The following is a 15,889-nucleotide window of genomic DNA, read 5'->3' as shown; positions in this document are numbered from 1 at the left end:
TTGTTTTTTTGAAAGCACATTCTTGGGCTTTTTATTAGGTAATGTCATTAAAGTGCTTCAAAAAGCATCAATACCACTGGTGGAGAAGTCCAGTTAACTGAGAGTGTTTGCTTTATATTTTGTAGGCTGCCAGTTCTGCATTTCGCTCACAGAAACTAGTGAAAGTCAAGTTAGTGAGGTGGCGTGTTAATGATCGCGACCAAAAGCTTTTGCCCTAGTTTGTCTATCAGCCTTTTTGTCCTATCCGTACACCGTAGTTCAAGCCCGGTTGCTTAGTAACACTCCCAAACTAAAAGCACTGACTGTTGGCTACTACAATTCAAGAAAGTATTTGCTATTTTCGATGGGTTGCTCTGTATTCAAGAAAGTAGTAGCTAAATGGGACATGAAATAAAAAGAAGTAAATTGTCATTACGTTAACGTTAGCTAAGTAACGCTTTGAAATGGACTTAGATATTCGCCAGCATCTAGCCAAGGCTAAAGAGAACAAAGGTTTGTCGCGCAGTCAGTTAAGTAAATGAAGAGTTGTGAAAACAAGCTTACTGTGTTTATTTCGCACATGCAGACTGTGGAGCTCTGCAGTCAGCCTACGATTTAATCAAGGGGGCAGCAGTAGTTGGAACCGGCGGACGAACTCCACGCATTAATCCGGAGTGGTGCGTCCTGTGCGCAGAAGCTGGGCTACAGGTGAGAGAGGACGAGGAGTTACTGTCGAAGCTGTTGATGAAGAATTCACTTGATGATCGTTTTGCCACCAGGGTCGAGGTGATGATTTGTTAATAAAAAAAGAAAAAAAAAGGTTGCAGTGCTAATCCTATTTTATCAATTAGGTATCGAGTATTACATTTTTATGCTTTAGTGTATGCTAAATTAGTCTGAATTATATTACTCTTCTTGTTTATTTCCTAACTGGAGAATCAGAGAGTACCAAGTTGATTAAATTCTGTCTCGTAACAGGCTATGTTTGTAGCTATTGTTCGTAGCGTATATTGTAGATAGGTGTATTTATTTTAATTTATGAATCCCTGGACTTTCTGCACACACATCTGTATTTAAAAGCTACAGCAGGGGGCAAAATGACCTTAAAATGACTTTGCAGACTACCATTACTTCTTCTAAATGTGATGAAAACATGGCACATAACAAAAAAATGTTATGTGCCATTGTTGTTTGTTTCCATTGTATGTGTTTCCATTCTAGTTCCTCTCTCAAAATTAAGTATTTTACTGAGTATTGGTTATCGAGTTGAATCAAAATACAAAATACTATTATTGCTACTAATATATAATGGTCTTCTATCCTTCAAGCACAGGTCCTCTACCAGAGGCTTATAGCTTGAAGGTCCAGTGCATTATCTTTGCTGTTCCTAGGACTGCACTCTTCTGGACAGAAATCTCAGTTGTCGCTGCTGGTATCTGTTGGAGCCACTCACCCAGTTTTGGGGGAGTCACTGTACCAAGTGCTCCAATTGCCACAAGGACAACTTTTAACCTTCCACATCTTCTCTAGCTTCTCTCATCCCTCTTGAGCTTCTCATTTTATTTCTTCCTGATGTTTCTATCACCTGGTATAGCCACATCTATCATTCGGCCTTATCCACCACTACTATGTCAGGTTGTTCGCACGCACATATCACTTAAAATCTCACCAGGTTTATGTTGATAGATCAGTGAATACATCAAATTTAGATGTGTGCGTATTAACCTATAGTCAGCATCAGAATCAGACAGGCTGAATTTCTTTGTATGAAAGACTATAATGAGAACACACATTCGCTGAAGGTGCCTGCAACCTTGCTTTCCAACTGCTGTGAGAAGTGTTTTTTATGATGTGAGAAGCTCCTGACTGCTGAGTTGTGGCATAAGACATGGTGCTTCAAGCAGCCTCCTAGAACAAGAGATTGGCATCTGACTGTGAAGATGTGGAGCTTACATTTTATAAGTAAATGCCTGCTACATCTGTGAAAGCTCCTGAATTATTAAAGCTTCAAAATAAAGCAGGTCCTAGACATTTGGATGGGTTGTTTGTTGATTAACATCAGTGCTTTGTTGCTGATTGTATCTACAGGTATTGATATAGAAAAATCAAGGTAATAAAAAAGCCAGCAGGAACTCCCTGCTGGAGGACTCGTTTCATTATGTCACTGTTTTCGTGCAGTAACTTTAGTTCTTCTAATCGAGCTATTTTCCCAGTAGGGAATAGCAATGAATATTCACTAATACAGGCTGAGCTGTCCTAAGGCAAGGGAAACATATTTGTATAATGAAACACAGGAATATTCCATAATGTGATTTGTTCTCTCTCCTTTATATCACGCAGCAAGTTTTCTGTGAAAATGCAGCTTAGCCTGAAGACTTAAGTGTCAGTGAATGCTGAATTAGTCTTCATCCGCAGTACAGTTCCGTTGCCGTATTCTTCAATTTTCCAGAGAAGCATAAATATTCTTGTTGTATTAAGACATTTGCTAACATACTAATCCATTGCTCATTACTGTCAGGTTTTACTTATTCAGTGATCTTCCAGCCTGACTTATTGTTCTTCACAACACATATAAAAGCTTGCAGAACAAAAATTTCTGCTGCATGATCATCTTCCACGATAGTGCTGCACATCACTGAGTATAAAGTTGCTGAGTTTGAATTAATTTTACAATTAACAGGAGGCAGTTTGTAAAACAGCATGGAATTAATTTGTCGTGCAAAAAATAAATGTGCACCTCCCCATACATTAGGCCCTTTTGCAATAGTTTTTAATAATGCATCATACAGGGAAAATTCCCGGTTACACGATCTAACTGCAGATGAGGCTGAATTTCTTTTTCTTTTTCTCTCTCTCCTTTGTGCCGCTCTGTCTCTGTGTTTTCAGCTGGGCTGTTTGGAGATAAGCGCAGCGTGTCTAAAGATGTACTTTGAAGGGAATCCGCTGGCTAATCAATTTCTGTGTCGAGCCTACCTCTGCCAGGGCCAGCTGAAGTCTCCGCCGGCCACTGGGAGTGTGGTGAGGACAGTAAATTGGACACATCCCCTCAAGGGTGGTGTGTGTGTATGTGTGTGTTTCTGCGCCCCAGAGATATATACACATGCAATTACTGTAGCAGCATACTGTACTCATTTGCACTAAAAACATGCAGCAGCTTTGCAAACAAACTCCAGCGGTTTTACCATGCTTCTTTGGTCTCAAACAAATATTGGCCTTTGCTACATTTGAGTGCAGCTTAAAGTTTTTTTTTGCTAAACTGTTTGTCATTGTTTTTATGCTTCTATGTTCTGACAAGTTCTCATGTCCCCTTTTTGCATCATTTTCTATTTTAGGAGGACTTTGAGGAGGCTGTGGTGTATTTTCTGAAAGCAATTGAGGTTTCAAAGCAAGAACCAAGGTATGCACCCTCGAGTATGCTCGGCTTTGTTGTCACAGTGTCGAGAAAGATGGATGACCATTTTCTGTTGCGTACAGTTGATCATCTCTGATATTATTTGGCAGTTGCTGCCACAGCGGTAAGGTGCGCTGGTAAAACACGTAATGAAAGCGAGACATTCTCACCAGGGAATGTTGTTTTGCTGTGATAGGTTAGGCTCTGTCTGATGCGCAGAAATATGCTACGAAGAAGAATCAAATATAACACGATTTTTCATGCTTCACCCCGACCCCTTATTCACAAGCGGAACATTTTCAATGTGTTTTCATCTCAATTTTAACAGCTGACTGGATGCATCTGTGAGCAGGGTGAAACGGGTGATGCACATATCGATGCAATAATAGAAATTGTGACAGATGCGTTCCCTTGTTATTCGCTTTGATGGATGCGTTTGGAGGTACTCGGTTAGCCTTTGTAAGCAATGAGCACTGGTTTTCTTTGCTAATGAACTCATAACCTGTCAATAAAAAGGCTCAATGAGGAATTCCAATTAACACCAAAGGGAATACATATCTAATTCAAGCAGCCCACGCTAATGGACAGCACACACTCTGGTGAATAAATTAGCAGCGCTCAAACAGTCTCTTCACGGAGTTTTCTTTAAAACTGCAGCTTAAATTCATAAATTCCACTTATTTCACATCGAAAAGATTCAGCGGACCGCTCTCCTGTGGCTCATTGGTCGATTGTTAATCCACACACATTTGGAATTCGCAGGACTTCCTCATAGAGAGCTGGCACTTGGTTTGAATTGAGTCGTACTAAGAGATAAAATGGCTTGCAAGTGTATCACATAAATAATTCATTGCTCAGTGTTTACTTTCTTCTGCATTTGATTTGTGCCTTACAGACTTCACTTTATGGTGTTCAATGCCTCGGTGCTGTACTTCCAGACAGTGCAACCTCTCCTGCAGCCGGGGCGGGGCCTCCACCTGGTCCCCTCTCTCAGGCAGGTGGTGCAGAGTCTGCAGGAGGTGGCAGACCACGACCACAGCTGGAGGGCTGAACTCATGATGCAAGTGCTCTCTTACTTAGACCTCATTAATATGTCCAGTTGTGATTTTGGTTCATACTCATTGAAAATTCATAGAGATAATGAACTGAGCTTATTAACCAGCAGTTTATTTATGACCACAGCTTCATGTAGCCTCAGTTAATGGGCTGCTTTTTTTCTTCTATAGAGTCAAGTAGCTGTTTTATTCCAAGCTGTTTAATCATTTTTCAAAAAAAAATTTAGTTTTATCTTTGATCAGAGGAAAAAAATGTATCATTCATATACAGTGGGGCAAAAAAGTATTTAGTCAGCCACCGATTGTGCAAGTTCCCCCACTTAAAATGATGACAGAGGTCAGTAATTTGCACCAGAGGTACACTTCAACTGTGAGAGACAGAATGTGAAAAAGAAATCCATGAATTCACATGGTAGGATTTGTAAAGAATTTATTCGTAAATCAGGGTGGAAAATAAGTATTTGGTCAATAACAAAAATACAACTCAATACTTTGTAACATAACCTTTGTTGGCAATAACAGAGGTCAAACGTTTACTATAGGTCTTTACCAGGTTTGCACACACAGTAGCTGGTATTTTGGCCCATTCCTCCATGCAGATCTTCTCAAGAGCAGTGATGTTTTGGGGCTGTCGCCGAGCAACACGGACTTTCAACTCCCGCCACAGATTTTCTATGGGGTTGAGGTCTGGAGACTGGCTAGGCCACTCCAGGACTTTCAAATGCTTCTTACGGAGCCACTCCTTTGTTGCCCGGGCGGTGTGTTTTGGATCATTGTCATGTTGGAAGACCCAGCCTCGTTTCATCTTCAAAGTTCTCACTGATGGAAGGAGGTTTTGGCTCAAAATCTCACGATACTTGGCCCCATTCATTCTGTCCTTAACACGGATCAGTCGTCCTGTCCCCTTGGCAGAAAAACAGCCCCATAGCATGATGTTTCCACCCCCATGCTTCACAGTAGGTATGGTGTTCTTGGGATGCAACTCAGTATTCTTCTTCCTCCAAACACGACGAGTTGAGTTTATACCAAAAAGTTCTACTTTGGTTTCATCTGACCACATGACATTCTCCCAATCCTCTGCTGTATCATCCATGTGCTCTCTGGCAAACTTCAGACGGGCCTGGACATGCACTGGCTTCAGCAGCGGAACACGTCTGGCACTGCGGGATTTGATTCCCTGCCGTTGTAGTGTGTTACTGATGGTGACCTTTGTTACTTTGGTCCCAGCTCTCTGCAGGTCATTCACCAGGTCCCCCCGTGTGGTTCTGGGATCTTTGCTCACCGTTCTCATGATCATTTTGACCCCACGGGATGAGATCTTGCGTGGAGCCCCAGATCGAGGGAGATTATCAGTGGTCTTGTATGTCTTCCATTTTCTGATGATTGCTCCCACAGTTGATTTTTTCACACCAAGCTGCTTGCCTATTGTAGATTCACTCTTCCCAGTCTGGTGCAGGTCTACAATTCTTTTCCTGGTGTCCTTCGAAAGCTCTTTGGTCTTGGCCATGGCGGAGTTTGGAGTCTGACTGGTTGAGGCTGTGGACAGGTGTCTTTTATACAGATGATGAGGTCAAACAGGTGCCATTCATACAGGTAACGAGTGGGGGACAGAAAAGCTTCTTACAGAAGACGTTACAGGTCTGTGAGAGCCAGGGATTTTCCTTGTTTGAGGTGACCAAATACTTATTTTCCACCCTGATTTACGAATAAATTCTTTACAAATCCTACCATGTGAATTCATGGATTTTTTTTTCACATTCTGTCTCTCACAGTTGAAGTGTACCTCTGGTGCAAATTACTGACCTCTGTCATCATTTTAAGTGGGGGAACTTGCACAATCGGTGGCTGACTAAATACTTTTTTGCCCCACTGTATATATATTTATATATATTGCCTCAGGACAGTCAATGTCACATTGTAGTTGTGGCTAGTGTTTTGTGTGCATCCACAGACGAGCACAGTTTCAACCCAGACCACAGTCCTTTCCTAAACCAAACCAACCTTAAACTGAAATAATAGAAATATTCTTGAACTGAGTACAAGAAAATAAAAGTGAACATTGACTTTTGGTTTTACACAGAACAAAATACCCAGTCTGTCAGATGAAGCGGATCCATACATCCACCACCAACCTGCTCCTCACATTAACTTTGTAGCCCTGACTTCTGAAAGCCTTTCTACTTCTGAGTGTTTTTGTCAGAAAGCTTTTCTGCCAGAACGCCCTGAAGGCACCTTCACCCACTGCTGTCTTTTTCCCTAAGATAGTCCTTGAATAACATGACTTATGTTGTAGTAACAACACCAGCACAGTAGTATCAGATAGCTCATGCCACACAAGTGTGAACATGACAAGCTTCAGAAAAGAAAGGCTGTTATTTGATTATTGGCATATTAATTACATTAAATGTTCAGTAGCATAGAAAAACTGAGCACTTGGCTAATAGCACTTTGGAGACTGTAAAGGTCATCTTGTGACACATGCCCACATGTTTGCTCTCTGTCTCTGTTTCTGCTCAGGCACCTGATCAAATGTCTTGTGGACTCGAAGAAGGTTGAGGATGCAACAAGTTTTGCAAAAGTTACAGAAGAATTCATCAAGTCGCATACTCCAAAACTTTATCCAGGACTCTTTACTTTATTGGTAAACACAGCATGTTGCTTTCATGGCAGTTTTTGGTCGCTTATACATTCAGTAATAACTAAATATATCCTCTATATCTACTTTTTAGGTGGATACCTTTTAAGTAGATATTGATATATATATATATCTACACAGAAGTGGTCTAATAAATTTATTAAGTGCTGTAAAACTACCTTAAAGGTTTGCGACATTGCCCCGAATAAAGTTCAGAGCTGTACTCCTCCTGTGCCTGTCCAATTCAACACTACACCATGGCTTCATTAACGTGTCCAGTTCTCTGGCTTGTCCCGACAGAGCAGTTAACAAAGCATTAATTAGCGTAGACATTATAGATGCGGTAACACAAAAAAAACAAACCAATAAGCGTGTTGATACCTACTCAACACAGCAACATGATTGGCTCATATTTCATGGTTGAGCTTCTGAATCACCCTTGGGGGCATTAAGAATTTGATTGCCATGTATCAGACCTCAGAAGGAATGCTATTTAAACTTTAATTGTATCTTTATACAAGTGTTATAATACACCATTCAGATGTCTTCAGGAGTCTTATTTGCACTACATGCATAACAATAGCTCGCTAAACTCCTTGATGTTGACATTAATCATAAAATTCAACCCTGTCATAACCTGATAATAAAGCATTATTTCCGACTTCACTCTTCTTAGGTGCGACACCAGCTGTCAGACCGTGATGTCCTCCTGGAAACAAGCAGGGAATGCACTACGTTAGCAGTCATTTACAAAATGCAGGAATTAAAAAAGTAAGTTTCTGAGTTACATTCATATAAATGTTTGCTTTTTTTCTGCTTGGACGTTGCTGGAGGGTTTGTTTTGCTGAAAGTGTTGTTTTTGTGCTGTCAGGATGAAAGTCCTTTGCATTTTTATCTGTCGCTAGGAAAAACAAGATGTACGGTGTCACCAAAAAGAAGCACTTGATCTACTCCAGAAATGCTTGCTTTGGAGATTAAACTGTTTGAAAGCAGGCTTTTCTGATTGACTGCATGTTTATTGTTTTTAGAATGCTTCTAACAATAGAGGCAGGTCGAGTCCTAAACCTGATCAGTTATGACATTGTTTAAAGGTCTAAAAATATAACTTGCGTATGTCTTTATTTTATTCTTTGCAATGTTATGTAGCGCTTAGAGTGAGGATTTTATTGTGGGGGTTTTTTATATTAAAAATTTTATGCCTCCAGATACATTTAAAAACTGGGAGACATAGGTCCATTATCCATTGGCTCTCAGCGCATCCTGTGGTGGCCATGTTTTTCTGCTGGCCTGAACACATTTGTAGTACAGTACCATTTCTGCTGGTGTGGCGTATTCTTGTACAGTCCCATCCCCCAGCCCATTTCTGCAGGCATGTACTCGACATGTCACAGCTCCTTATGGCTCCTCATGTCAGTGTGACAGCATGACTAAGTCAGACTCAGCCGTCATCAGCACCATATAGGTTATTTAGCCTAAGGTTTATGCACGGTTTTGTGTGAGTCTGTTAAAGGGCAAATGAAAGTATCAGTTTAATTCTGGATGCTCACATGCATGTACATTAATATAAATAGAGTTTTCCTGATGTTGTAGCAGGTTGGGAGGACTTAACAAGGACATGCTGACAAAAGAGAATTCTACTAGGCTTGAGGAAATTTTCCATCTCTTGGTGGACTGTAGCAAAGAGCCTGCTACACCTCTGAACTCCAGTCCTCTTCAGAGCTCAACACCCATCCAGCCATCTGACAGGTCTGTGACCTAAAGTGTCCTGATCGAATCTCCTGCGAGATTACCTTTTATTGCTCCCTGTTCTCTTCCTAAACCTCTCTCTACCATAAACCCACACATGGCTATCCCAGGGGCAGTACATGTCTCAGATTACTGTACTGAAGGATTGTGAATTGTATAAATTATGTTTTATCTGGGATTTGCAGAGTTGCCTTCCTCCTGGAGTTGGCTCTGCTGGCCTTGCAAGTGAAGCATCAGAAAGTAGGTGCCGACTGTCTGAAAGAGCTAAAGTCGTCGGGAGAAGCTGTGAGTGTCCGATATTCTCTTAAAACCTCGGGCAGTAGGGGCAGAAGATGTAACTGCACACAGTTTACAAATATGCAAATTTATGCATGGGTTTGACATTAACTGTGACCTATTATGCCTTTCCTTATTTTTTGTCATAGGTACAATGGTGAGTGCTCTTATGTAACGTTTAAATAACGAGGTTAGCATACGTACAGTTAATCGCTTTAAACCGGGACTCAGGCTTTAGACTGCTCTCACTGCTCTGCTGTTTCTGCTCTTGGCTCTCTGTGATGTCAGTGAGAGCACATATCCCTAATTTTTGTGCCCACAGAAGCAGTACCCCATACTGTTTAAACCCTCTGTTTATAAGGAGCCGCCAATCAGAAGAAATAAGGGAGGATGGGAACTAAAGCAGTTTGTTTCAGACAGTGGACAAATTGATGGGAAAGCACAGAATAAATAAGGATTATTTTGAGCTGTGAATTGTGCAAAGCTATTCTAGTAAAGGTTAATAATAAAAACAGGCCCTTGACAATACGTGAGATTAATTGCGTTTGACTTAATAATAATAATAATAATAATACATTTTATTTAAAAATAGCGCCTTTCACAGCACCCAAGGACACTGTACAACAGATAAAAACACAAAAACTGAAAATATACACAATAATAAAAATAACAGATAAAAGTTAAGAACATACAGAGGTTTAAACATAAGCAATTTTAAACAGATGAGTTTTGAGGGTGGACTTAAAAAGAGGGAATGAAGTAATGTTTCTGAGGTCAGGGGGTAAGGAATTCCAAAGTTGAGGGGCAGAGCAACTAAAAGCCCTGCCCCCCATTGTAATCAGACGAGCGGAAGGAACAGAGAGATGAAGATCTGAGGCACCGGGATGGGAAGTACATCTGTACTAAATCGGAGAGGTATGGTGGAGAGAGAGAATGAATAGCCTTAAATGTATATTATGTATATATATTTTAAAATGGATGCGAGCCAGTGAAGCTGCTTCAGGATTGGGAGATGTGGTGGGTAGAGGAAGTCCTAGTAATAATACGGGCAGCAGAATTCTGGACACGTTGGAGCTTGTTGATGGATTTTTGTGTAAGGCCAAATAATAGTGAGTTACAGTAATCAATTCGAGAGATAACAAGAATCTTAACTTAGTCATTCAAGTAACATTCAAGTATCAAGTAACTTAGCATTCTCAAAGTTACTGTAAGTCTGTCACTGCCTATTTAGAAATGTGAACTTTTTCTTTTGCCCAAATCTGAACCCGTGTTCGCAAGTCTTATCATCAGATGAGCCCAAAATGAAGCGCTTCTTCATTCATTTGCTGACATTATTTAAAATCTCACTGTCTTCATTTTTAAAATGTAGTTGCTGTAAACTTTTTCTGATAATACCAGGAGGCCACGCCCAGACTTTGGGGATATCTGGCTTATTAATAAAAGTTACAGAGATGCTGCATTTTTCTTTGAGCAATACAGAACATACATGGTGTATTTAAATCCGCAGCCGTTCACCAGCAGCGACTGAAAAACCTACTGTCAGAAAGAGCAGATTCGTGCAGTGACTCTAGACATGCTTACAAAAGTAAGACACACTGTGAGCACTGTACAAGTTTTGTATGTAAAACTTTAGCCATATATTTTAGAATTTACCACAAGCTTCTGTGTTCATTCAAAATGATATTTTTTTTAAGTTTAAAAATTCTAACCTTTTGAAATCAGATGATTTTTTATAGACCCTACATTTCACTTATACAATCTCTTTTTTATGCTTTGTATGTTTTGTTTTTCTCCTGAGTGAATTATGTGGAATGAGAACATAATTAACGATGCTGCATATGGAGGATCTTCTGCCGTATAAAATCTGGTGATACAAATTTGTACATTTTTCAGCCCGTCCTCTGATTGCTGACCTCACATGTGTTATTTTTGTCTTTCTAGAGTGTTAGCCAACGCTTAGTAATGGAATGTGTCCACAGTGAAATCAACCTCCTGAAGAAAGAAGTAAAGATGAATGACTATTCCAAAGCTAGTGTAGAGGTGCTTGGCCATATGTTTGAATTATCACCCATATGTTTTACCCTCATGTTAGAGCGAAAGCAGCAGATCCATTAGCAGATGCTTCATTTAATAATTTTTTTTACAGTAAAATGGCTTGCTTATTGTCATTAAATTCAGAGATCTGACTTGAATAGGTATCTCTGACTAACTGCAAGTCAAGATTTTGAATTATAATCATCCTAATATAAGTTCTGCAGTTTTTTCCCCTGTAATGAGAAAAAATTATGTTGGAAAGTAGGATCATGTAATCTCATTATACACTGCTGCGAAAACTGTCACATTTAAGAACTGGCACATACAACATATTCAGCCCACTTTAATCCAAATTTGCTTGCCAAGTGATGGAAGTGTTGTGCCGTCGTTGCGACAGGAGAGATTCTCAATCTGTAGTTGTTATCCCACAGGCCCGGCTGAAAGAGATAGGCAAGCTGGATCAGTGGCTGCAGACTGCAGTGAGGGAGGGGGGGCCTCAGGCTGTGCAGGCAGTGTGCGCTACACAGTGGAACTTGTGCCTGCCCCTCTTGCAGCACAACCTCAGAAAATGCATCAAGACACCTCTGCTCAGGGTCGCTCAGGCACTGGAAGAGACACAAAGGTTTTCATCTTTTTACATAATCATTGTGGCCTTGTGTGTATGTCCTCGAGCTTTTCGGGCTGCTTTTCGTTATTGTACTCATGTTTCACTGAATATGTTTAGCTGAGTGTTGCCCTCTTAGAAACTTCCAGTTTAGCCATGATTTGATATGAGAAAGTCATTCTTTGCTCAGAATAATAATCACACACAGTTTACACAGACCTATACATTTCCTTACTTCCACAATATATACTGGTGATAAAAAAAAAGTACACAATCCGTCAGTTCTAAGATTACATAATAATAAAAAGGCCTTAAATTATAAATAAATGCACACCTCTCTTAAGGTCCTCCCACAGTATTTCATTTGGGTTGAGCTCTGGAATTGGGTCATGACTGGGTCATTGCAGCACCTTTATTCTTTTCTTTTTCAGTCATTCTGTTGGGTGGTTGGTGGGCTTAGGATCACTGTCCGGTTGCATGACCCAGTGTGGTCTAACCTTTAGTTACTGGACAGATGGTGTCACATTTGACCCTCCCTCTACATGGTAGACTCAGGGACTCCAAAGTGCCCAGGTTATGGGACTGCAAAAGAAGCATAAATTGTCACCCCTCCTCCACTGTGCTTGAAGGTTGTGAGGTTTGAGGTGATTGCTCTGATATGCTCTGTTTGATTTTTCATCAGCTGTGGCACTGTGCGTAATCACCAGACATCTCTGGTGAGATCAACTTCGAGCTGGTCTGTCCAAAGGATATTATCCCTAAAGTGTTTTGGTTTATTCACATGCACCTTTGCAAAGCTAAAGCTATGTGCGCGCAGGAAGCAATTCGCCTGTTGCACAACATTAGTGACCTGATGGTTGATCACTAGTGGAAATTCCTGGCTGCAGTTGCCTAGGTAACTCTAATATATTTAGTACCCTGTCAAAAGTCATTCACTGGCATGCTGCACTCTCATTGGACTTCCTATGGCCTCTCATCACCATGCTGCTGTGAGCTGCTTCGTGTAGAATGATGGACTTTGAGTTGTTTAGAAATGGCCTCATAAGTCTTCCCACCCTGAAAAATTGCTGCTTTAAGATCATTCCTGATACCTTTCCTCTTTGGCATTTTGTTAGCACACACCTGAACGTTCCAGACATACAAAATGATAAAACGTCTGCTTTTAGTAAGGTGCTCACACTTGCTGATGGTTTATTAATCAAGTGCATTTGATTAGCAGCACCCAGCTGCTACTCACCCTCTTAATTCTTGGAAAGGAAAGAGTAAGGCAGTACTGAGATTTTTACAAACTGCTTCTTAATTTTTATCTTCATTCATTAGTGTTAAAAGAAAATAATGACACAATGTAGCATATCATGTGTTGTTGTTGTGCATCTGAACCTGTATTTTCATGTTTTAAAATCTGCTGAGAGCCACTTTATTACATTCTGATATGTAGAACCTCAGAATTTAGAAAGGATTTACTTTTGCTTTTTTACATGACTGTTTTAAATCACACTAATTGTGTGTTACTATTCCAGTATGTTGTTGGAGCTGCGCTGTCAAGTCCACTCAGAGCTGGCAGTGACTGAAGAGGAGGAGGGGCGCCTTGAGGCTTCTTTGACTCACTTTCAGAAAGCCATGCTGCTGGACAATGGGACACAACAAGAACGCCTGTCTTCAGCTTTCCGCCTCCTGCAGCTTAGGCAGACCCTCTACCAAACCCCTTCCCGCATTGAGGATAAAGCTGCTATGCTTATGCAGCAGGTTTCTTGCCCATCTGTACTGTGTAACATTACACACCAAACAAAAACACATTTAGAGTAGGCTGCTGAAAACAAGAGTTTTTACTTAAGCTAAAGAACTTTGAGTTAAAACATACCTGACCTTTCTGGGTATGGTGTGTTAGAGCTTTAATAATATGCTCAAATGAGTTCACTTTTAAAATATATGCTTTGCTTGAATGTGGTTGCTGAAGGGCTTTAAGAGTCTGTCTAGTCTACAAGTTAATTCCCTTCTTCCATGTCTTTCTCAGGCAAGAGACATGCCGCCCCAAGATAAGACAGACTTTCGACCCGTCCTGGTCGCTGTGGGCCTTCTTTTGGCCCCTGATGATTTTCAGATGGTCCTGGATGCAGATGACACTTCAAAAAGTACAGAATTCTCTTTCTTACTTTCACTTTTCACAAAGCCAAACTAAGACTTTTTCTTATGTTGGATTTGCAATAAGATGTTCTCTTGAAACAGACAAATGAAATAAAGTTCTTTTATCTACACCAGGAATAACGCACGTTGTTAATACTTCATAAAATGACAGTATACATGCTTGAAGGACAGGTTAGCCTAGAAGAAGAAGCAAGTCATGTTGTTCAGCTATACCTTTGGGACAGTTATTTTGGAGCATAAATGAAACCGAAATTAGACAGTATTTCTTTTTCACCTGGAAGTTACAGTTCTGCTACTGTCTTTGCTATTTATTCTGTCATAGAAATGTGACAGTGATGTGCAGTAAGGTGACAGTGGCTAGTGATGTCATCTCACAGCAAGATGGCTCCAGGCTTTTTGTGTGGAGTTTGCATTTTCTACCTGGGCCTGTGTGAGCGTCAGGTACTATTTCTCAAAACATCCAGATTAAACTTAACATGGTTTAACATGGACGGGCGATTCGAAATTGGCCATGGATGCATGGTAATGGTTCACTGTGGCAATCTTACTTCTGTTAGTGAGTCATATGGCCTAGGACCAGGAGACCATATAAATTATTGTATAATCATATCTGGAACTGTAACATACATATGTACTAATGCTTCACAGCAGAATGTCTTTTTGAGCAACTTGATCTTAGATAAACCCCACTGATTTGTGCTGACAGAGCCCTCCTACATTTGTAGAACGCACCTGGAATGCAAACTCATGCAGCAATTGTTTAGTCATAAGTAAAGTTGGCAGTCGTTGTATGCAGGCTGATTGGATGTCACAGACCTACACTGATGTGCACTGATGTGTTGCATTTAAATTTGACCCACAGTCTTCAGAGATACTTCCCGGGGTCACATTGAGCTTTTGTTGTTCAGTGGTGTGCAGTTTCTCAGAAGAAAAAAAAACTGCTTCGAGAGTGTGTTCTAGTTTTGCTAACAGTGAAAGCCACATCGACAGTGTGCGATGAATCACGGAGCAGAAGGGCCAGAGCTTGGGGGGAGCCTTTGATCTCGCACTTGTTCAAGGCTCCTTGCTTCATAGCATCAAATGAACATTCAGCAGTCCTAATGACCCGGGGAAAAACTGACAGCTTGTCAAAGGGCTCCTACTGCAGGCACGGGTTAAAAGCTTTGGTCCCCAGAGGCACCTCTTGTTTTTGTCCATGAACCTTAAGCATGCCCTAGTTGAAGCCACTTAATCATTGTGTTGTGAGCTTCAAAGCCAGCACGTAAAGTAACCCTTGGGACTACAAGAATTAATTAAGTGCACCGTGGTGCCACAAATTTTTTTTTATAGTTCCTAAGATGTTCATCAGTGAGAAGTGTGTGTGTGTGTGTGTGTGTGTTTGAACTTTCAAAGTGAGCACACCGGCTCTTGCGCATTTCGCCAATCTACACACAGTCAGTGTATTAATAATTCAGCCGCATATTTGTGTTGGTGCAGATGCATTTCAGTGAAAATTTGGAATATGCTGCCATCTAATCTGATTACACTGGACTCAGCAGCGCTCCTGTTTGAAAGAGTTAGCAATGGAAATAGACCGTTTTCTCTTCAGTGCCCTAGGTTGTGTTTCCTTTTGCTTACGTGGATGTTGCATAAAACAGATAGTTGTGCAGCTTTGTCATAATTTCTATGCTGATCTTCTGAAGTCATGAAAGCCTGAGAATTTGTACATTAGAATAAATATGCCTTTTATTCATACCTACTATTTTCATTACTAATAAAAGGGGGGAAAAATAGAAAAGCTTTTCCGGTATTAATCAGGTTCGACTTATGCAGTGATTCAACATTTGTCTAGTTCCCGCAGGCGGTCTTGGATCTGGACCAGTGACTCAGCTCGCTGCAAAGGCTCAGCATCACTCTACATCCATACAGAGGATGGAAGGACACCTGGACAAACAGGGCAGCGATACAGATCATACAGAGAGGTGCGTTTTTGCAAATGCAAGTCTATTAATTTTGCGCATGTGCTGTTGATGTATGAATGTAAG

General features: G+C 40.7%; 1 protein-coding gene across 8 annotated transcripts in view; it reads left to right on the top strand.

The window, feature by feature from the left end:
* The first annotated feature begins 255 nt into the window (after positions 1–255).
* cfap46 (cilia and flagella associated protein 46) overlaps positions 256–15,889 on the top strand; it is a 72,077-nt gene continuing 56,443 nt past the window's right edge. For 4 of the 8 annotated variants that reach the window (XM_085183343.1, XM_085183339.1, XM_085183342.1 and 1 more), the window contains exons 1-14: positions 256–492; positions 566–765; positions 2,866–2,997; positions 3,312–3,376; positions 4,266–4,430; positions 6,943–7,066; positions 7,737–7,831; positions 8,651–8,806; positions 8,992–9,091; positions 11,024–11,122; positions 11,548–11,738; positions 13,241–13,466; positions 13,735–13,852; positions 15,697–15,826. In XM_085183343.1, coding sequence (XP_085039469.1) covers positions 444–492; positions 566–765; positions 2,866–2,997; positions 3,312–3,376; positions 4,266–4,430; positions 6,943–7,066; positions 7,737–7,831; positions 8,651–8,806; positions 8,992–9,091; positions 11,024–11,122; positions 11,548–11,738; positions 13,241–13,466; positions 13,735–13,852; positions 15,697–15,826 — 1,850 coding nt within the window. In that variant the 5' untranslated portion in view covers positions 256–443. The remainder of the gene's footprint in view (positions 493–565; positions 766–2,865; positions 2,998–3,311; positions 3,377–4,265; positions 4,431–6,942; positions 7,067–7,736; positions 7,832–8,650; positions 8,807–8,991; positions 9,092–11,023; positions 11,123–11,547; positions 11,739–13,240; positions 13,467–13,734; positions 13,853–15,696; positions 15,827–15,889) is intronic. The other 4 variants (XM_085183347.1, XM_085183340.1, XM_085183346.1 and 1 more) reach the window with 4 other exon arrangements.

This window comes from Neolamprologus multifasciatus, chromosome 13 (assembly GCF_963576455.1).
Source record: "Neolamprologus multifasciatus chromosome 13, fNeoMul1.2, whole genome shotgun sequence".
Taxonomy (NCBI): domain Eukaryota; kingdom Metazoa; phylum Chordata; class Actinopteri; order Cichliformes; family Cichlidae; genus Neolamprologus; species Neolamprologus multifasciatus.
This window is presented reverse-complemented; position numbering and strand designations above follow the sequence as displayed.